At 39.4% G+C, this 21,924-nt stretch overlaps 1 protein-coding gene across 5 annotated transcripts in view; it reads left to right on the top strand.

Annotated features, from left to right (window-relative positions):
* Positions 1–8,133: 8,133 nt before the first annotated feature.
* Positions 8,134–21,924, top strand: part of EMCN (endomucin) — a 45,611-nt gene continuing 31,820 nt past the window's right edge. For 3 of the 5 annotated variants that reach the window (XM_087724148.1, XM_087724147.1, XM_087724151.1), the window contains exon 1: positions 8,134–8,398. In XM_087724148.1, the coding sequence (XP_087580274.1) occupies positions 8,329–8,398 (70 nt within the window). In that variant the 5' untranslated portion in view covers positions 8,134–8,328. The remainder of the gene's footprint in view (positions 8,399–21,924) is intronic. The other 2 variants (XM_087724150.1, XM_087724149.1) reach the window with 2 other exon arrangements.

The following is a 21,924-nucleotide window of genomic DNA, read 5'->3' as shown; positions in this document are numbered from 1 at the left end:
GATGCAGCTGGAACCATCGTATCAGCTCTGCCATTCCATTGGACTATTTCAGTGACGTGGAGAGTGGGGAATCTGCTGCTTGGGTAACAGTCTAGCCTCCATATTAATCTACCCAGGCCTCGTGCTCTGGAGAGGACACTCCAGCTTTGACCTCTTTCCAGAGCACGATACCATAGTCTATTGAAATTGAAGGATGCCAATGCAGATCAGAAAAAAATAGCCACAAACAGATCAATTCCCACTTTCGAATGAAATAACATTTGGGGGGGGGCATTTTATTTTACCCTATATCTGAAATTTAAAAATATTCTTCTAACCTTAGTAGCTAAAATTTCTCAAAAAGAGATGAATGCATGCTGGAACATACCGTTATTATGAAATGCCCAACACTATAATAAATTACCAGAAATGTGTATGTATGAAAAATCATCTATATACGCAACCTTTCCATGGGTAATTTAAAATATTGGCTTTCAGCAAGTCATTTTGAACACTTGATTTTCAGCTGGTTATTTTACTGCTACAATTGATGGCTTTCCGTGTGGTGGAAAGTATTTCATTCTGCTTTATATGTCTGATATAAATTGGAACATAGAAATTCTGGCAAGGGAAGAGGTGAAATCTGCAAAGAAAAAGAGATACGGTTCACCAAGTTGCCAAAGTAGGACTTGGTGGAATATTTTTTTTTAACTCTGAAAATATTTCAGTCTGTTATTCAGTGTTGGGATTCAAAAAAATTTGCTACTGGTTCTGTGGGTGTGGCTTGGTGGGCATGGTGGGCATGGTGGGCATGGCTGGGGAAGGATACTATAAAATTTCCATTCCTTCCCAATGAGCTGGGATTCAGGAGGCAGAGAATAGATGGGGGCGGGGCCAGTCAGAGGTGGTATTTACTGGTTCTCCAAACTACTCAAAATTTCCACTACGGATTCTCCAGAAGTGGTCAGAACCTGCTGAATACCATCTCTGTTCTTATTATATATTTGGGGTTAAACTGTGAGGCCAGTAACCTTGTGCAGAGAACCGCTGGTGATTACTAGAATCAGCTCAAATGTTAACTATGTGTAATAAATTAAAAATTCTTTCTCTCCTGCTCAAAGATGTCCAAGAGATGGGGGGGGAGACAAAAAGTTAAAATTGTGGTTGCGACTGTATAATCAAAATCCTACTCCTCTTTCAGTCAGTTCAGTCACCATCTTGATTTTTAAGCACCTCCCTTCTAAATATTCTTGCCGTCTCTTATCCCAACTTTCAGCTAATTCTTAGAGATCCAATAAAAGTGAATTGGTGAATTCATTCATCTTTCTTCTTAATGGGCTTTTTCCTGAACATAAGCTACATAGAAGAAACACGGGGTGTGTGTGTAGGATTAGAAATGGAAAGTCATGAATGAACCCTCTAAAACCAGGGACAGCTGATTGTCGCACAACTCATCGGCAGTAAAAAAAATGCTAAAAAAAGTTTAAAAAATGTTCTGACAATTGAGTGGCACAGCTGATTGTCGGAACTTTTTTTTAAAAAAAAACCATTTTTTTACTACCGTATCAGGCGAATGGTAGCATTTTTTACTACTGGTTCAGGTGAATCGGCCCGAACCAGTAGCATTTCACCCCTGATGTGTCCCTGTGTCAGGTTCAAAGCTTGTTTTTGCTGTTGCAACTATTATCATTTCTTAGCTTGCCAACATACATGGGGGAAAGGGAGGGTGAGATGAAACGTATGCTCCTGACATCAAAAATAACATCCATGAGAACCCAGGACATTTCAACAGGTGTTTAAGAGACCCATAGACACTTTCTCATAATAATACAAGGACACTCAATTGGACAATGTGACCTACACAGCCAGGGGAGAGGAAATTCTATACTTTAATTATATGGGATTGGGTAAGAATTCGCCAGAACTGGTTTTGCTTTAATCTGTGCCAAAATGATGTACTCAATTAAGTTTTGCATTAGGAGATTAGAATGTCTCGTCCATGCTTGCTTGACTGGGTTTGTCAATTGGAACCTTGACACTGTATGTATAATAGGTTATCTGTCTGTCTGTCTGTCTGTCTGTATATCTATCTATCTATCTATCTATCTATCTATCTATCTATCTAAATGGCTCTGTGTGTGTGCGTGCATGTTTCAGCATATCTCTGGAATGCATTGAGCAATTTCAAGCAAACTTGGAACATACTGTGGGGGTAAGACACTCCTAACACCCCTTGGGGTATGTGTTCTGTTAAGATACAGCCTGTTGTGCCTTAAAATGGCTTTTACTGTACAGCGCAGTGGAGTTGCCATGGTAATGGTTTCACCATACTCCACAAGGGGGCTCCCTCTGGTAAGGGGGAAAATCCAACATTAGAAATTACGTTTGGTCCGGACATTTCCCCCCTATAAATAAATACCCAGGCAACACCAGGTTATAAGGTAGGTTTTTAAAAAAAAACTGGGAATAACAACCACTAAAGGGTTATCTGGAAATAATTTGGAATAGAAAATATAATTATGTTTATCATCATTACAGGTAGTTGTCCATTTATAACCACAATTGCAAACAGAATTTTGATTGTTAACCTATGCAGTTAAGCATATCATTTTGTGACCAGATTTGTTTTTATGACTATTTTTACTGAAGATATTAAGCTATCACATGGTTATTAAGCGAACTGCTTAATTGATTTTGATTGTTAGGCTCATAAGTGTGAACTGTCATTAAACAAATGATTATAAGTTAAGAACTACATGTGCCTGAAATAAATAAATAAACCAACAACCTGGGATGTCAGGGAGAAGAATGATGAACTGAAAACAGCTGACAATTGTGGCAAAGACTAAGGAACCAATGAGTAGACTGGTCCTTTTTCAGAAAAAGGAGAAGACAGGAGATAGCCCAGGTGTGCTCCAGACAGCTGTTTCTTGCAAATAGACTGCAGTGCAGTTGTTTTCTGTGAGTTTGAGTACCAGAAGACATTTGCTATTTTGCCCAGAATGATGATGGAAATTTTGAAAAGACAAATCTCACTTTGTAATCATTTGCTCATTAGGTACTTCTAAGTTATTACTACAGACAAGTTTGAAAACACCGCATGATTCTGCCTTCAATTCTAAATGAAGGAAAATTGTAATCATAAGCTTAAGAATTTAAAGAATTTAAATATAAAGAATCTGAAATAAACAGGAAGGAACAAAAGCAAAAAAACAAAAACAACTGATACAAAAACTGTATTTATGGAAAGTAGTCAATAGTTCCAGCAATTTAAAAGGTTTATTATGCTAACAGAAGGCAAGATTTTGCACATTGCTTCCTGTTGGTTGATTGGTTGAGTTCACACAATACAATTCCAGGGTTCAAATAAGTGTGTGACATGGAAACAAGATTGCTTCATTCACACAGAATGTTTAAACAATGAGTGATTTCTCAAAGAGTCTGAATCACAAAATACCCAAGTTCATTTTAGCCAAGATGGATGCCCAGGTATAAAATATCAAGATGCAAAGGATATGAATTAACATTATTATTTTCTTGGATAAAGAAATTGGCCCAGTTAAACACGAAATTGATTTGGTGGTGTAAAACTTTAGGGCTAGAAAGCTAATGCAAAACATTATCTAAATTTGGTATGTCATCTAAAATAAAGGAAAATGTTAAATGAAATGCACAATTAGCAACAGCAACTATGAGGAAATTGTAATTTATTTTAAGATACTAATCAGTCATTATTCTAGGACAGAAACTTGACCTAGACATTTTTGGCACTCTAGCCACATTTCCTGGTAAGTTCCTGGTAAGTTCTGCTCCCTAATATAGAAGTCTACACTCAATTAAATAAACATGCAGGACAAACTCTCCCTGGAACAGCAAAACATCATTGGCAGATACACTTTTGAGGAGTGAATTAATAAGATATCACAGAGCCACAAGCTTAGGTCAAACATCTGCAATAAATAGCCGGTTACAATTTGGTTCAAGCAAAGAAAAACACACCACTAGTCTCAGATATTAAATCTCGTAACAAACTGAAATTGCCTTCAAGAAGTTTATAAAATTTCTCTTATAACTAAAGTTTATTAGACCTCAAGGTAAGCAGAAGAACATATCTTTGACCCAGCTTCATCAATCTGCTCTCATAATATTTGTGGTTCTGCAAACATTCCTTATTTTTTCTTTTACTAATTCCTTTTCATTTCATTGGATTTAATTGTACTTTCCAATTGACTCTTCACTAGAATGTGCTAGCAACCATTGTTGAAGGGCAGAAACATACATCATCACTCTGTATTCACCCCTGCATCAAATATGACCTCCAGATATATTTTTGGCTGTGTTTCCCCCCCCCCCCGCCCCTTATGTTGCTTGAGTTCCACTGTCCATTTTGGCTTCTGTACTTTGCTTTGCTATAAACTAACTCCAACAGATCTTTGGCTACTTCACAGAGGCAGGAATTCCTCTGCAACTGAATCAACTGTTACCATGGTTTCTAATGACTTCTACAGCTAACTTGGCTTGTAGATAAAAAGATTGCTGCTTAAACATGTTTTTTTTTAAGTGTCATTTTTCTTTCTCTGAACTAGATTTTTTCCCCTCAGATTTTTAAAAATAAGTCCAGAAGTGCACCATTTCATCATTGTTCTAGTCACACTCAGCTCAATGCCAGTCTTCTTCTATTGTCAAGACAAATGTTAAAGCCATTGTGCCAGGGGTGTCAAACTAGCGGCTTCATGTTATCATGTGACATATCATGACTTTTTGCCCCTTTGCTAAACCGTGGGTGGAGGTGGGAAGCGCATGATGCATATGGCCTGTGGCCCGTGAGTTTGACACCCCTGCATTGTGCTATCATAACATTCCTGATAAAGGCTGTTCTCAAAGTCACCAGGAGGGATGCAGTGGCTCAGTGGGTAAGACTCTGAGTTTGTCGATCAGAAAGGTCGACAGTACAGCGGTTCGAATCCTTAGTGACGCGTAATGGAGTGAGCTCCCATTACAAGTCCCAGCTTGTGCCAACCTAGCAGTTTGAAAGCATGTAAAAAATGCAAGTAGAAAAATAGGGACCACCTTTGGTGGGAAGGTAACAGCGTTCCATGCGTCTTTGGCATTTAGTCATGCCAGCCACAAGACCATGGAGACATCTTCGGAAAGTGCTGGCTCTTTGGCTTTGAAACGGAGATGAGCACCGCCCCGCTAGATTCGGAAATGGCTAGCACATATGTGTGAAGGGAACCTTTTTACCTTTAGAAAACACCAGAGACCAACTGGGCAGCATGAAGTACATTTTTATTTTAAAGGTGTGTGCTGGACCTGTATGCTTTGACACACAAAAACACACACATAGAAAGAGATAAGAGAGACTTTTAAGTGTGTGTCTGTGTATCCAGTAAAATCCACCACACAAATAAAAGCAATTGTCAGTTGCTGTCCTGCTAAGCTCCTCCTGTCCAGGAGAAGAAAGCTCCAAAGGGAATATGTGATTACCCTGCTCTATTGATTTACTACTTTGCCAGCTGTTGCCAGGAGTCTTAATCCAGACAGGAGTTTCTTAGATGAGTCTAGAATCATCATGCCCACATGAGTATAAGGCAGAAGCAACTTAAAGGTGCACTGCTCATTGACTCAGTATTAATATCTGCCGATAGTTTACTCAGTTTTCCACTGCACAAAGCTATCCAGAAGGGCTGATATTACAGTTTGAAGAATAAAAATAATTCAGCCTAATCCATGATTTGAATAAAATCTTATGTGTGTTATCATTTTTATACCTTCCTTTCCACCTCAAACTAGGGGGAGAGTAAGGGTAGATGTCAACCTCTCAAAGCCTTCTAGACTTAGTTAGCATAGGTAATAGAATTTATGAAATATAGCCAAAATATCTGGAAAGCATTTGGTTACCTATTCTTGGGCCAATGATAATTATATGCAGTGGTGGGATTCAACCGATGTAACAACGGGTTCGCTGAGGGTGCACTTCACCCAAACCGGTTCCAACTGGTAGAATCCCACCCTTGATTATACGTGTTTTTGCTTCCTATTAAATAATTGCTTCCATCTATAAAAATTGCCTGGATCATCTCACCTTTGATATATCCAATGGCATGTAATATTAACTCATTTCATTTCATTTTTTCATTTCATTTTTCTTGTATGCCGCCCACTCCCGGAGGACTCCGGGCGGCTCACAACAGACAAGAGAAGGGGGATAAATAGACAAAGACAACACTTTAAAAAAGACACAACATTCACAATTTCCGTGGGGCTGGATGTTTCACAAGCCCCCCGGCCTGCTGGAGCAGCCAGGACTTGGTGGATTTGTGGAAGGCCAGGAGGGTAGTAAGGGTCCGGATCTCCACGGGGAGGTCATTCCAGAGGGCTGGAGCTGCAACAGAGAAGGCTCTCCCCCTGGGAGTTGCCAGTCGGCATTGGCTGGCAGATGGGATCCGGAGGAGACCTAACCTGTGAGATCTAATCGGTCTATGGGAGATAATCTCTCCTTGGTTATGATGCTAATAATAATTTCAGAATACCTGCCTTGCCCAGATGCTACAATATTGCTACACAGATTATTTCATAGTTATAAAAGCCGAAACACAATTTTTGGCAGAAACTGAATGATTACTTGTACCTGTCCAACTTCAGCTTCATTTTCATTGTTGCTTTTACCTAACATAAAATTTGGATCAAGATGTAATTAGTGCAACAAGAAGTTGGGTTTGCATTCTTTTGGAAAATGAAGCCTTACATATGGCTTATATTTTGCTTCCAGTAAAAAAAAAATATCAATATTTCCATTTAAAAAACAACAACAGCAACATGTTGAGGAAATTGATTCACTGTTTCCCTTTTAATTAGTCTGTTATACAATGTGCAACTCATTGACATGTAGTAGGGGCCTTTGTCTGAGTTTTTCACAAAATGCCTAAATTTAGAATAGAATAAAATAACAGCTGGAAGGGACCTTGGAAGTCTTCTAGTCTAACCCCCTTTTCAGGAGGAAACCCTATACCATTGGTTGTCCAATCTCTTCTTAAAAACTTCCAGTGTTAAGAGCATTCACAACTTCTGGAAGCAAGTTGTTCCACTGGTTAATTGTTCTTTCAGGAAATTTCTTTTTAGTTCTACGTTGCTTCTCTCCTTGATTAGTTTCCATTCATTGCTTCATGTCTTGCCTTTAGGTGCTTTGGAGAATACCTTGTCTCCCTCTTCTTTCAGTATAACCTTTCTTTAAATTTCCAGTATAGTAACATAGCTTTAATGCCATAAATGTCTCTGGCCTCACTGAGTTTAATTTTTATTTGTTTGACAATACAAATAAATATTGCAAAACAAATTTTATTTGTTTGACAATATCCAGATGTGTTTCCCCTTTACATTTAAACCCCAGGAAATAATGTACCAAATCAGTATCCGATATTAATAATAGATTGGATAAAATTTAACCCACACAACTGAAACTGAAACAACATTTATCAACATGGAGGGCAGGACAAAATGTCACAATTCAGTAAAACCAAACTAAAAGATATCCATGGTCTTAATCAATGTATAAAAAGCCTTCTCTTTTCTACTCCCACATATTCTAGATACATAAATTGGCTGACATGGACATTTAATCTTCAACGTGCAAAGCAAGCAGTTTATTCCACTGTTAATATAGGAAGCCTGGGCTTCCATTTTCCCCAAGGTACCTGCCTGAGGAAACTGACTCATTCTGCCTTAATGGTAGACCTCAGCTTCAATCCTTCTTGGGAACAGCATGCCTTAAGGTAGAATTTGAAAGATGGTAGTCCAAATTGCACAATGCAAGCCTCTCCCTAATTGAAACAGCTCACCAGACATTCTTTTAAAAAGTTTGGAGAGTGTGTTTCTTATAGTAATGGCAGCATCCATCCTGCTTTAAGTATGGCCATCCTCAAGTGGGAGTGGGTGTGTTCCGAATGCCTTTTAAAATACATTTTCAACATTATTATCAAAATGACCCCTTCTAAAGGGAGATCCGTTCCTTTAAGCAACCTTTCCTGACCTCTTGCAGCTAAAGAACAAAATAGCGGAGCAACAAAAACACTGACGCCTGCCAAAGCAGGAGGAGTTCCTGTGAACGGGCTGAAACAATAAATCTCCTCCATGCTGAATTCCCGGAGGGAGGCTGTCGTGTTTCCTCCTGTTCTTTATCAAGGTCCCCCAAATAAGCAGGATGGGCAGTGGCTCTCCACAGCTGGCCTTACTCCCTCTTTCTCTCTGCTACAAACTTTTCCCACTGGCTAATTAGAACCAGGTTGGGTGAGAGTGAGTTCTGGTCCTGCTGCTGCCTTTGGAAGGAGAGGCCTGGAGCACCCTGACTGAATGATGGCTGGGAAGCTGTGGAGCACTCTCCTCCTTTCCCTGGCTCTGTCTGGCTTCTTCTGCGAAGAGGGTAAGGCCTCAAGATTTCTTTGCCACCCTTTCAGCTTTGTCAGAGCACTGGAGCTAGTTGCCATTTTGTCATATTGGATTGCAGACATATTTGTTTTGGTCTCAGAAACTGGGCATCTACGATGAAAAAAAACCACATGGTTCTTTCTAAAAGTAAAAAAAAAGATCTGTCTTTCCGATTTTATCAGTAAACTTTTCTAGAGGACTAGCTCCTTGTAAACTAGCAGCGGAGGATAACAAATTATTGAACTTTATTTAGCATATGGCGACTACAGAGGTCTTGCAATCACTGATAAACAAATGTGGTTTAAATAAATGCTATAATTTCATACCTAAGGAAGCTAACCATCTAACTGCTTCTGGTGTGGCTGCGGTGACATCATCCCAGGTGCCTTGAGTTAATTAATATTTGTATTGTCACATAGGCATCCAAAATGATTTTTAGAAGAATTCCTCACCTGTGAAAAACAAAAATCACAAACTCCTTTTAAACTCCCTTTTACAACCTTGTAATCCAGGGTAATTCGGAGTAGAGTGGGTGGCTGGATGGAGCTGAGCATCAAAATCCTGCTAAAAATCAATTACTCCTCTTAGAAATATTGCATTTAAAGAAGTAGGTTGCTTTTCATGCACAGTTATTGGAAAGAAACTCCTTTAACCACAAGAATTTACTTTGCAGCAAACAAGCATAGGATTGCATTAGGGTGATCCTCTGGTACAAGTCCCACTGTATTTAACGAACTCCGTGACACTAAAATAAATTGCTATTATTGTGTGGCCATTTTTTTATTTGTTTTCTAAATTTATGGTAGTAAGAATAAAGTGGGGAATAAAGGAATATCCTTGCAAGAATAAAACACTCTGATCTGGCACAGTTTGGGGAACATGATGCAACTGAGATTGGAGATATTACCGATTCATTTCTTAATATTTATTATGGATTCTAACGTTGGTGCCCTCTGTGGTAATCTTTAGAAGGCTGCCCATTTATCAAGAAAGTAATTCAAAACAATAATCAGAAAGCAATTAGTACTACTCCTTTTCCAAGTGCTCTGAAAGAACTGGGGGCCAGAAATTTCATTTTGCAAGAAAGAAATTTGTATTGTTGTTGTTTATTCTAGTGGTGCCTTCTAAGTTGGTGCATAGTACCTTTTATCCTTTCACAGATGTTGTAATAGACCAACTGATTGAATGGCTAGTAACTATTGGGACCCTTGTGGTTAAAATAATAATGCAATCCTAGGTACTGATTTAAAACCACTGCCTTTTGTTGCAAAATAGACCAGAATTAACAGAGTTCTCACTGAAAATTCTGTTTGTATCTCAAAATTCTCTTGTATTTGTCAATACTGAGACCTAAACATCCTTGATATATCTCTGTCTGGTATACATACATGTGCATAATCACGCTTAACATGGGAGAAGCATTACTATTGATAAATATTGCATAACCAGTGTACTTTTAAACAGCAAAATAAAAAGGGGTTGGACAAGGGACAATAAAAAATTTGTATTCACATGAGTAAAAATGTGTGGGGGCATGTATATATTGCTCAGGATGAACTGAGCAGATGGATAAATACCATTTTATTCAAGATAATAAACCTATTTTTTCTGAACTCTGGATTCTTACCCATATTCCTTTTATTGGTTAATAACTAAAGTTTGTAGCATGACAATACAGGATATGGAATCAAGGATTTAAGTTACAGGAAGACAGATTCCTGTTGAGTGTTATGAGCAGGAAGAGCAATTCAGCAGGACATAATTAGAAGATAAAAACTCCTGCACTAGATATGATAATGGCTGGATAATCATGCTTTAATTTGGATCCCTACTTGGAGCAATGGGTTAGTTTTAATGGTCTAAGTCAGTGTTTTTCAACCACTGTGCCGCGGCACACTAGTGTGCCGTGACATAGTGTAAGGTGTGCCGTGGGAAAAACACCTGCCTATAGTCAATATAGGCACAGAGTTAAATTTTTTTAACATTTTCTAATGGTGGTGTGCCTCGTGATTTTTTTCATGAAAAAAGTGTGCCTTTGCACAAAAAAGGTTGAAAAACACTGGTCTAAGTGACAATACATGCTCAATAAAGGGGGGGATGCCATTGACATAGGATGAATTGATAGAGGGGATTGAGTTGGATGTTCTGTCTCCTCTTCTGTGCCTGGAGTCTCCAAAGTATTATAGACATCTAGTATGTGAGTATGTAGTAAGGCAATTACAGCTACAGAAGGAAAAGATGGAAGTGTTTTGAAAGAGTTGAGATGTTTCCATCCATACCTACACCAAACAGTAATAAATGGAAAGAAATTGAAAAATAATGTCCAATCTGGTAGATACACACAATATAATCATAAGAGTTGGAATTGGCCACTTTAGGCCATTAAATTGATTTTGTAAAAAATTCGTGTGTAGAGGTCTTTGCAAAAGATAGAGAAGAAAGTAGCTTAAAGAATGAAGCAGCCATTGAAAGCTATGAATAACACAGCGTCCTAGATTTCTGCATTTGGTAAAGGGTGTGTGTATGTACACACACACACACACACATGCACACACCTTTTACCTAGGATGCTGTGTTCTTCATAGCTTTCAGTGGATATATATATGCACCTGTGTTTCCCCAAAAATAAGATTATTTTCTTTTGGGTCCCAAAATAATCACTATGGCTTATTTTCAGGAGGTGTCTTGTTTTTTTCCATGTATGAGAGTCACATTTCTGCTTGCCTGCAGTAGGGCAAAAGGCCATGTGGCATGCCAGTGTCATTACCGCAAAGCAGGGAGGCGGTGCTGCTCCACGTTCCTTGCACCAGCTTACCTCAGGGTCCCTGCAACCAGGCCACCCACGCCCCGACACCTGCCTCGCCTTGCAGTGGCAGCTCCAGCAGCCCCATCCATCAGGACTCTGGCTGCCAGTCCATATCTTCTCCTTGCTCGTGGCTCCAACGGAGCAGGAGGCCGGGCAGCACACTAGTGCCGCGGCCACATGGTGGAGCTGTCCCATGCACTTGCACTGGCTTACCTCATGGTCACCACAGCCAGGCCATCCATTCTCCGGCACCTGCCTCATCACGTTGCTGTGCCGCCAACACAGCTCTCGGCCTCCTGCTCCATTGTGGCCATGAACAAGCAGAAGAAGAGGGCTGGCAACCTTGTGGTCTCCTGATGCCCATGGCTGTTGGTGCTGCTGTTGCAAGGCAGGTGTCGGGCGTGGATGGCCTGGCTGTAGGGGCCTGAGATAACCACTACCACCATCCTGCCCCGCCTTGTGGCCGTGGCACCATAAGCAACCAGATGAAACGGGCAGGTGTCAACTGCACAGGCTGTTAAGTAGGGCTTATTTTGGGGGTAGGGCTTATATTAGGCACATGTAAAATATGGTAGGGCTTATTTTTGGGATAGATCTTGGTTTTGAGTATATTGTATATTTCCCCAGTGTATAAACAATATATACTGTATATTCTATTTTCTGGGTGCCCTGGCAATATATAAATATATAAATGGACATAAGCCATGAGATAATCTACAACCGTTATTTTTGTAAATAACGTTACATTGCCAATGTATTTAGCCATATAAATATATAGCTAGCACCAATTTTGCAAATCAATATCGATATGCAGAATGTCATAGAGAGATCACATATATGTGGCCTACATTGGAGTCATTTAAGACTGCTATGCAACACTTTGGATTTAAGGTAAATGGATGCTTTGGAACATAAAAGAACACAAACATACAACCTTTTAGCAATTTCTTAAGCTAGTCCTTTCTCAACGTTAAGTGGCAGTAATGGAAAGCAAAGGCACAGCTTTTCAAGTGCCACAAGGATATCCTCCTCCTCCTATCTTTTGAAGTCCTTTATTTAAAAAAAAAAAAGAACTGCACAGAATTTCACCCCACTCAATGCAAGCACTTCTAACGGGAGATTTGTGTTTGTGTTACTTAAATATATCAGTGTGCTATTAGATTATAGCAGTAGATCCTCAACCCCACACCCACTATTAGATTATAAATGGATACTATCTCACAAGACTCTACCTTATTTTGTGGCTGCCAAATACTACACTCCTGAAAACAGTTTCAGCAGTAAATATTTTCAATGGTTGGTTTTGGAAAAGACATAAAATAAGTTTTAACATATTTGTTCTCCATTTCAGGGTCTTCCATGAGTTGATAAATGGAGGACATTGTCCCACTTCCTTTTTACATGCATCAGAGGACCTTAAAAAGGCTGTGATCACATGATCACAATCCTTTTAGCCCTTCCTCCCGAACATCTGTCCCAAACTTCCTAGTATCTCAATAAAATTCCTGTACCACAGAGGCTTAATGTTTCCCCCCCCCTCAGATATATTTTCTTTCTTTTCCTTTTTTAAATTTGAACCCTTTTAACCCAGTAAAAAAAATGTATCACTCCCATGCAAACAAATAGCATCTGCAATCCCTCAATCAGCACAGATGTTTTTCCCTTCATTCCCAGCTGCTCAATTCTAATAAAATGATAACTTCTTAAATGTTAGTCATAATAAGGGAATCAGTCTCCGGAACAGTTTCCACTGAGGTCCTGTTTTGGGCTACCTAGCTGAAGGGTTAATACTTGAACCATGTTGAAGACCAAGTATAGATATTTTAATATTTTCTACAGTGAACTCAAAAATGGGGGTCGGAGCAATGGGAAATAACAAATACTCACACGTTCACTTATTTTTAGTTATAAGATCCCAGCTGTTGTTTTAGAAATTATTCTTGCATTTGTCCAAGAATATTTGATCTTGATATTAACTCTAGTACTGCCTTTTGGGGGGGGGGGGTGTAAAAATGCTACTTCAGTGTCAGTTGTGGGACAGATAAGAAAGCTAAACTAGTTAAGGAAATTGAGGTAGATTGGCATATTTCAGTTGAAAAGGGAAATAGGATTAACCCCCAGAACACATGCCTTTAGCTGATATATTCTGTCTCCCTAATAAGAACCAAGGAAGACTAATTATTATAGGCAGCAGTATTTACACAGTATTGTCAAGATTGTGGGCATGGTGTCATGATCAATGTCCTAACCCCTTTGCACATCACTGCATGTATAAAGAGGGGAGGATTCTGATCATGCTTTTGTGCCTGCTATTTTGCAGTTTTTGAGGCTAGATGACCATGAGGGTTGGGACCTGTCAAATTATAGGGTGTACTCATGGTGAAGAATAGAATAGAATAGAATAACAGAGTTGGAATGGACCTTGGAGGACCTGCTTAGGCAGGAAACCCTACACCACTTCAGACAAATGATTATCCAACATCTTCTTAAAACTTCCAGTGTTGGAGCATTCAGAACTTCTGGAGGCAAGTTGTTCCACTGATTAAGTGTTCTAACTGTCAGGAAATTTCTCCTTAGTTCTAAGTTTCTTCTCTCCTTGATTAGTTTCCACCCATTGCTTCTTGTCCTACCCTCAGGTGCTTTGGAGAATAGCTTGACTCCCTCTTCTTTGTGGCAGCCCTGCTGCTATCATGAACACTGCTATCATGTCTCCCCTAGTCCTTCTTTTCATTAAACTAGACATACCCAGTTCCTTCATATGTTTTAGCCTCCAGTCCCCTAATCATCTTTGTTGCTCTTCTCTGGACTCTTTCTAGAGTCTCCACGTCTTTTTTTTACATCGTGGCGACCAAAACTGAATGCAGTATTCCAAGTGTGGCCTTACCAAGGCATTATAAAGTGGTATTAACGCTTCACGTGACCTTGAAGCTTAGGAAATAAATTGTCACTAACTAGTAGATAGTGGGACAAATGTATTTTCAGTCTTGTGAGATTCTGTTAATGCAGCCTTACAATAAAGTAATATTTGCTCATCTGCTCATGTTTCCTGTTTGGTCTATAGGTTAAGACAGATTGGGATTGGAAAGCAAGATGCTTCATTCCTTTTTCACTTAGTGATCTTTTTAGCCATTGTACTTTCTATATATTAGTGGAAATCAGTCGAATAACATTTTAATTGATTTTTTTAAAATCTCTCAGGAGCTGATGAAAAGAGGTATGCCAATTTCTCTGGAGCACTCCCCTTCCTTTGATACGCCAGTTTCTTAATGTGAAGGGCTAGCAAGTGATGGAAAGCCTTATTTATCTTATCTTTGAAGTGCTGAGATGAAGACATTGTGAAGTTGCTTTTACTTCCTGCTCAGTTTTAATTGTTTTCTTTATTAATTACTCTCATGCAAAAATAAAATTTGTGCAGTGCATTGTAAGAATGACATTAAAGGGTGAGGGGTGCAGAATGGCAACCCTTGGGGATATAAAAGTTCTCCATTTATTTGGATGCTGTCTAACAAATAAATAATCTCTTATATTCTGGTTAAATGAAAGAATTTAGTTCAGCCAGATGAAAAAGGGGGGAAAGAAAAGGGATCCACTCCTTACAGTACTGCAGTGAAGAAGATATTTCAACAGAGATCTGTAATTCTTTCTTCTCACAGCTGTTAAAACCAGGAAATATCCTATTTTCCCCAAAATAAGACCTCCCTGGATAATAAGCCCAATCGGGCTTTTGAGCGCATGTGTTAAGCCCTCCCCAAAAAATAAGCCTCCTGCACCTCAAAAATAATAAGACCTCCCTGAAATAATGCCAAGTGTTTATTTAGAGGGTCAAAAGAAGATTAAACCCTGTCTTATAAGACCCTATCTTATTTGGGGGCAAACACAGTATATGTCATCATTTGAACCTCTTGTCTTGACTAAATATGATTAGGTTAGCATATAAATGAAGGATCACCAAGGAATTGCGGGGAGATACAGAGACACAAACACACACACATAAACATGCATGCATTCATACGTATGTACATACATACACACTAAACTTAGGGAAAAAGAAAAGAGAATGGAAAGACTTGCTAGACTGATGACAGCCTTTCTGAGTAAATCAGACAGGAAACATGACTAGATGAGCTAATTCTACTTCATTGTAAAGCTACATGAACAGAACCTTGGAAGTCCGGGTATAAACTTCCTGCTGCCAATTTTAACCTTCTGATTAGTTAGGGTGGGTCCTTTCTAAATTTCTTTTTCTGATCAGTAATTCATTGGGGCTCCTTCCTCCCCCATCTGTTTACTAGACAACATCTCCTCATCCCCCTCATCTTCTACACATTCCTTAATATGAGATTTGCAAATAGCATCGTTTAAAAGCCTCTGCCATGGTTATAAGCAAGATGACTGATCTGGTCATCTTCTGGTGTTCAAACCCATGGAAAACTACGTTTCAGTTTTCCCCTTGTGAGAAGCTGCTACCTGGAGCACATGTAAGTGATTTCCTGTCTTCTCCTTACCTGGAGAGGTTCCAAAGAGCTGGTCTACTAACTAGTTCCTTGGTCTTTGCAGAGGGCATCTGCACTTTCACAGGGACATCTGCAGTTTGCTATATCTCCCCTGCAAACCTCAAAATTATACAATTGCTTTAGAAGATTAAATAGGAGTTGAGCTCAGCTTGAAGACAACTACCATTTAACTTGTCCAAGCATCAGCAATTATCAATTATTCAGCCAAAACTGGTTGACCTTAGAAATCTGAGTAAAAACTACTTGAATAGGAGACCTTCTGGATATTCCATGACTCTTACATAGGTTGTTCAACATTCCCACAGCAGTGCAGTAACACTGCCAAGAAACTGCAGGAGTTTACCTCAATTTAAGGGCATTTTTATCTTATTACCTTAAGCTGAAACCAAGAGAACTCTCAAAGTAGACTAACCATCCTCAATGTACTTCTCTTGATATTTAGGGGGGGGGGAGATTTTGATCATTCCTGACTCTCTTGCCCATGTGTTTATATTTGTTGTAGTAATAGATCAATATCATGACATTAATGCATTAAAGTTCCCTTATCTTGCAAAGGGGAAGGTACAGATGAACAGGTGGGATGGAAAGCAAGCCTCATTTTTGGACTGGTCAAGAATGTATGCATTTGGACTGAATTCAAAGAGGGTTATAAATATTTGAGCAAAGAGGTTTGTATTTTCAAACTTTGTCTTCTTTGCAAGTGCATATTTATTCATATACATTATGTCCACAGCTATTAAAATTTATTGCAGCAAGCCTACTTCTTATTTGGATAAGATATACTAACACTAAAGCTACTTTAAAAATAAATCCAGTTCTTGAGACATGCTGCTAGTAATCCAAAGTGCTCACACAATTACCCTAATCTCATTTGTGTTGACCCAATATTTTTCATAAATTAGAGATGAGAGTGACCTTATCAACTTAAGCAAATTATGTGGTTATTTCCCACAGCTTTCTACAGGCTAGGTTTTAATTTAAGTATCTTACTTAAATAACCAGAATTTTTGCTGATCATTTTTTTTCTCCTTCCAAGCTTAACTAGTAAGTGCCTGTATACTTTTGGGGTTCTGTCATTTGAATGAAAAGTTTTACAAAATGGCATTTTCTTTCCTAAATAATAGACTTGGTCTTAATAAGCCTGGTATATTTTCTCCTTCTTGACTTATAATTTTATTTATGAATGATATATATGAATGATAGAGTTGGAGCCTAACACATGCAAATGAATGATTTTGCCATCTTAGTTAGTTTTTGAGAATGCCTTTAGCAACAGTTCATTTTAATCACTGTGAAAAAAGGACTGCAATATCTAACCACTGTTGCTTTCTCTTTCCCCATCTAGAAACCAAAATATCTGCCATAAATAAGAGAAAAGGCAGGTGGGCACTTTTCTTCCATTCAGGGACAGGTAGCCTTCACAAATTATAATAGTCTATTTTTTAGCCCAAAACTGGATGAACGTTAAAGGGGGAAAAAATAAAAGAATCCCCCCTCCCATTTGCCCACTACTTATCCAACAAAAAGCTTCTCCACTAGCTATAGCAGGAGTGTCAAACTCAATTTCATTAGGTTTGTGTTTGACCTCGGGGGCCAGGGTGGGCCTGACCAAGGTAGGTGTGGCCAGCTCAATGTCACTTGTGGCGGCCCAAGCACTTTGCCAGTGAAAACAAACAGGCTCCTGAGCTCCATTTTCAGCTGCAACGGCCTCCTGTAACCCTCTCCAGTGAAAATAGAGCTCTTGGGGGGGGTTACACATGGCCCTCCCACGCTCCATTTTTGCTGGCCACTGCGGGCCAGCCCTTTGCGGTTTCTAGAGCAGCCCCACGAGCCAGATCTAAACACCTCGCTGGCAGGATCTGGCATTATAGAAAACCTGCTGGATGGCCAAATGCCTTCCACCTATACAAAAAGAGGAGAATGTCAAAGAACATGAGGAGAAAGAGAAGATTATTCAAGCATTTTTAGGGATGATAACCTTTCAGAACATAACCCTATAATCTGATGCACTTTGATCATCAGCCACTTCTTCTTTTCATGTGTTTGGGAAAGGACTCTCTTGGATGTTGTTCATGGTGGAATAGCATCCAGGGTAAAAGCAAGATTAACACTCTCTCTGTGAAGCTGCATGTGGGAATCTAATGCTGCTTGGTGATCCTAACACGATCATTTTCCTCCAGGAACAAAGCAGCTTAGGTGTGGTATCATGAGCATATAAAAGATAACAGGAAACTCTAAAAATAATTGCATTATGGGAGCATTTGCAGTGACCCTCTTCAGGCAGTACACAGCTTAATCACATTCTTCTGGTAGAAGTTAGATGTTAAGGTCAAGCTCGTTACATACTAAAGTGAGACTGAATAATACGAAAACAACCCCAGACCTCATTTGTCATACAAAAGAGCTGTTTTTCTCTGCCTAGAATGATAAATACTGTTTTGATTTTTCTCATCTATACGAGGACTGGCTGATAACAGTACTTCTAAACGTTCTCAGGTACACATGATCACAACCATGGACATGTATCTCCATTTGGGGATGCATAGGCTACCTTTGAGGCAGAGAGGCTGTATGAAATCATGGATGAAGCCAAGTTTGAATTCTCAGTTTGGTAAATGATTTTGATCAGGCATCGCTTCTCAGCCCCTTCTATTGTACAAGATTCTTGTAGGGATATAATGATAGAAGAAGCATCTGGAGTAAGGGCAGACTGTATATATGCAGTGATTCATGAATAGGCAAATTATGCTAGCTTTTCTGCTGAAAGAATTGATGGAGAGGAGGAAAGAAGGAAAGAGGTAGAAATAACCCAAAGTTGGCAGGGACTTTGGAGGTCTTCTAGTCCAACCTCCTGCTCAAGCAGGAAACTATACCATTTCAAACAGGTGGCTGACCAATCTTTTCTTAAAAACCTACAGTGATGAAGCACCCACAACTTCTGAAGGTAAGCTACAGGTTAATTGTTCTCACTGTTGGGACATTTCTCCTTAATTCCAGGTTGCTTCTCTCCTTGATTAGTTTCGATCCATTGCTTCTTGTTTTGATTTTGGGTGCTTTGGAGAATAGGTTGACCCTCTCTTTTCGTGGCAGCCCCTGAGATATCGGAACACTGCTATCCCCCCTAGTCCTTCTTTCCATTAAACTAGAGATACTCAATTCCTGCAACCACCCTTTATATATTTTAGCCTTCAGTCCTGTAATTATCTTTGTTGCTCTTTTCTACACTTTTTCCAGAGTTTATATTGGAGTGACCAAAACTGAATGCAGTATTCCAAGTATGGTCTTACCAAGGCATTATAAAGTGGAGCTAACACTTCAAAAAGATCCAATCCTTGAGCCATGAGTTCTCCCTCCAGTTGACCAATAGGAGAGTAGAAAATCAGGATTCAGAAAAAGTCTCATTACTCAACTCTTGAAGTAAAGATTCCCTTGCTCCTGCTCTACACAAAAAGCATGAAAATGCATTTCCAATCCATGTTTTCATTAGCTGTATTACTTCATCTTTGCAAAAAGATCTGGGAGATAGTGGCGAGTCCTCATGGTTCTGCTAAATAGCCTCACTGGCTATGTTGCAGAAAGATAGTGTGGCGGCATATTTGCAAGCAAGCATTTTTCACAACAGCTCTAATCATGGTTTTAGGTTACATTTTAGAGCTACACTGTTATGTGTGCATAGGGAAGAAAGTAGTGGCTCACTTGAGAACACAGACTCACAGGCAGGTAAATCTAGAACTTAATCTATGCTGATTCAATGCGCAGAAGAAATCCACTTGAGCTCAGCTGCTCATAAAGAAATTATGAAAATGACTAGAAATTTGAGTGGGTAGGTCAAGATTGGGTTTGTTGATCTAGCGGCCAGCATTCTTTCTCTGAAATAGTTCTTCAGCAAGAATTTACTTGAGCAATATCTTACTTGAACCCCAGTGTCGTTTAGGCATAGTAGAGCAGACCAAACCGTAGAAAATGACTAGCTTAACCTTGTTACCCAAACACTCTCCCCTATTGTTCTGATTTCAGATCAACCAGAGCAAGGACCTGGATTAATGCACAGAGATGCAGTCCTGGTAACTCAAATAGGTTCTCTACCTCCCTGCCCTAGTGCAGGGGTGTCAAACTCACATGACGTATTGGGATTGTCCCCCTTTGCTAAACTGGACATGGGCATGATAGCGCATGATGCATTCAGCCCAAGGGCCAGGAGTTTAACAGCCCTGCCCTAGTGGTTAGAATGCAGTACTGCAGACTACTTCTGCTGCCTGCCAGCTGCCTTTCAAATCTCACCAGGCTCAAGGTTGACCCATCCTTCCATCCTTCCCAAGTGGGTCAAATGAGGACCCAAATACACAGAGCTGTAAAGCACTGTGAAGTGCAGTGGTGGGATTCAAATAATTTAACAACCGGTTCTCTGCCCTAATGATTTCTTCCAACAACCAGTTCACCAAACTGATCAGAAACTTAACAACCTGTTCTCCCGAACTGGTGCACACTGGCTGAATCCCATCACTGGTGAAGTGGTATATAAGTCTAAGTGCTTTTGCTAGTGCGTCCCCCTCTGGCTGAATAAACAGGCTTTTTAACACAGAGCACACATCATGATAATCTATAGGAAAACATACAAGAATCTACAGAGATGAATAAATGAGATGAACTTTAGAAACTCCTCTGCACTTGAGTGCAGCATGAACCCAGTCTGATTTAGCTCACAGTAAATGTGCCTAAGATTGCTGCACAGATTAGTTAATCAGAGTGATTAATCATCTAAAGCTTGAATTGCAAATTGGAATTGCCTCTCAATTTATTGACAATAAACAAAGACTCTGGGATGAGAAACACTTAAAGGGCCTTCCATCACAGCAGGCATTCAACTTGGCTGCTTAAATCCCATTAATTTCACTTGCTTCTACACCCACCCAACATCTATTCTGTGAGCAGCAAGGCATTTCTATAGGGGCATAATCACTTCTGCCTGTTCTGGATACTTAAGCAACTCCTTTGGTGTCATAATACACATTTTGAAGTAAAGATTACAATTTACACGGCACTGAAATTTTCTGATCTTTCTTAACTGCCAATAGACTTTTCTTGTGCCTGAGTTCTCTACTATAATTTGCTTTTCACATGATAATATCTGCCATATAATTAAGCCTTTCAGAGCAGATTGACCCAGTCAAGATGTCAAGCACAGGGCCATTTAAATATATTTACTGGAGGGGGAATGCTAAACTCAAAAATGTATCCCAGCTGGTTGCAGTTGTACAATCATGTTACTGCTACTTATGGATGCAGGGTTAGCAATAAGTACCTACTTACAAAATACCCCTTTTTCTTATTTCTATTGTGTATTGCATTTACAACAAGCAAACAAATTATTCCTCTTCTTGGAAACTGAAATCTTTCTACTGTTAGTATAGTAGGTTTAGTTCAAACTTTAAAAAATCATATGATTTTCTCTCTCTCTCATATATATATATATATATATATATATATATATATATATATATATATATATATATATATATATATATATATATACATACACACACACACACACACACACACACACACACATACATATACATATACATATACATATACATATACATATACATATACAGGTAGGTCTTTGGTTATTCGGGTTTTCTCCCGCGTAAAATTGGAAGTGTCTTGGTGACGTTTCAACGAAGTCTCATTCGTCATCTTCAGGCTTCGTGCTTCCAGGAGCAATGTGAGATCTCGGTTGTTTCTTCCTTTTAACTGCCAGTGGGGGTTTGAGCTGATTGGGTGGGAGCTTGACTGTGTTCTGATTGGGTGGAGGTGTGTTCTGATTGGTTGGGGGTTTGTGTTTCATGTAAGGATAGGAGGGGTTTAAAGTGGCTAATGGTGCAGATCTCACGTTGCTCCTGGAAGCACGAAGCCTGAAGATGACAAATGAGACTTCGTCGAAACGTTGCCAAGACACTTCCAATTTTACGCGGGAGAAAACCCGAATAACCAAAGACCTACATACTAACACCCGCGAAAACCTCAGAAAACATACATATACATATATATACATACACACACACACACACGCACACACACACATACATGTTGAAAGTAAAAATGGCCACAAGTACAGCTCAGTTCCTGGGGATTGCCTGGACATAATCATGCAATTTTCTTGGCAAGACTGTAGAGATGTTTTGACATTGCTTTGTTCTG

Source organism: Thamnophis sirtalis, unplaced genomic scaffold, assembly GCF_051295495.1.
Source record: "Thamnophis sirtalis isolate CommonGarterSnake01/CBP01778 unplaced genomic scaffold, rThaSir2_p1.2 scaffold_10, whole genome shotgun sequence".
Classification (NCBI taxonomy): domain Eukaryota; kingdom Metazoa; phylum Chordata; class Lepidosauria; order Squamata; family Natricidae; genus Thamnophis; species Thamnophis sirtalis.
The sequence above is the reverse complement of the archived record's forward strand: the minus strand, read 5'-3'. Positions and strand labels throughout refer to the sequence as shown.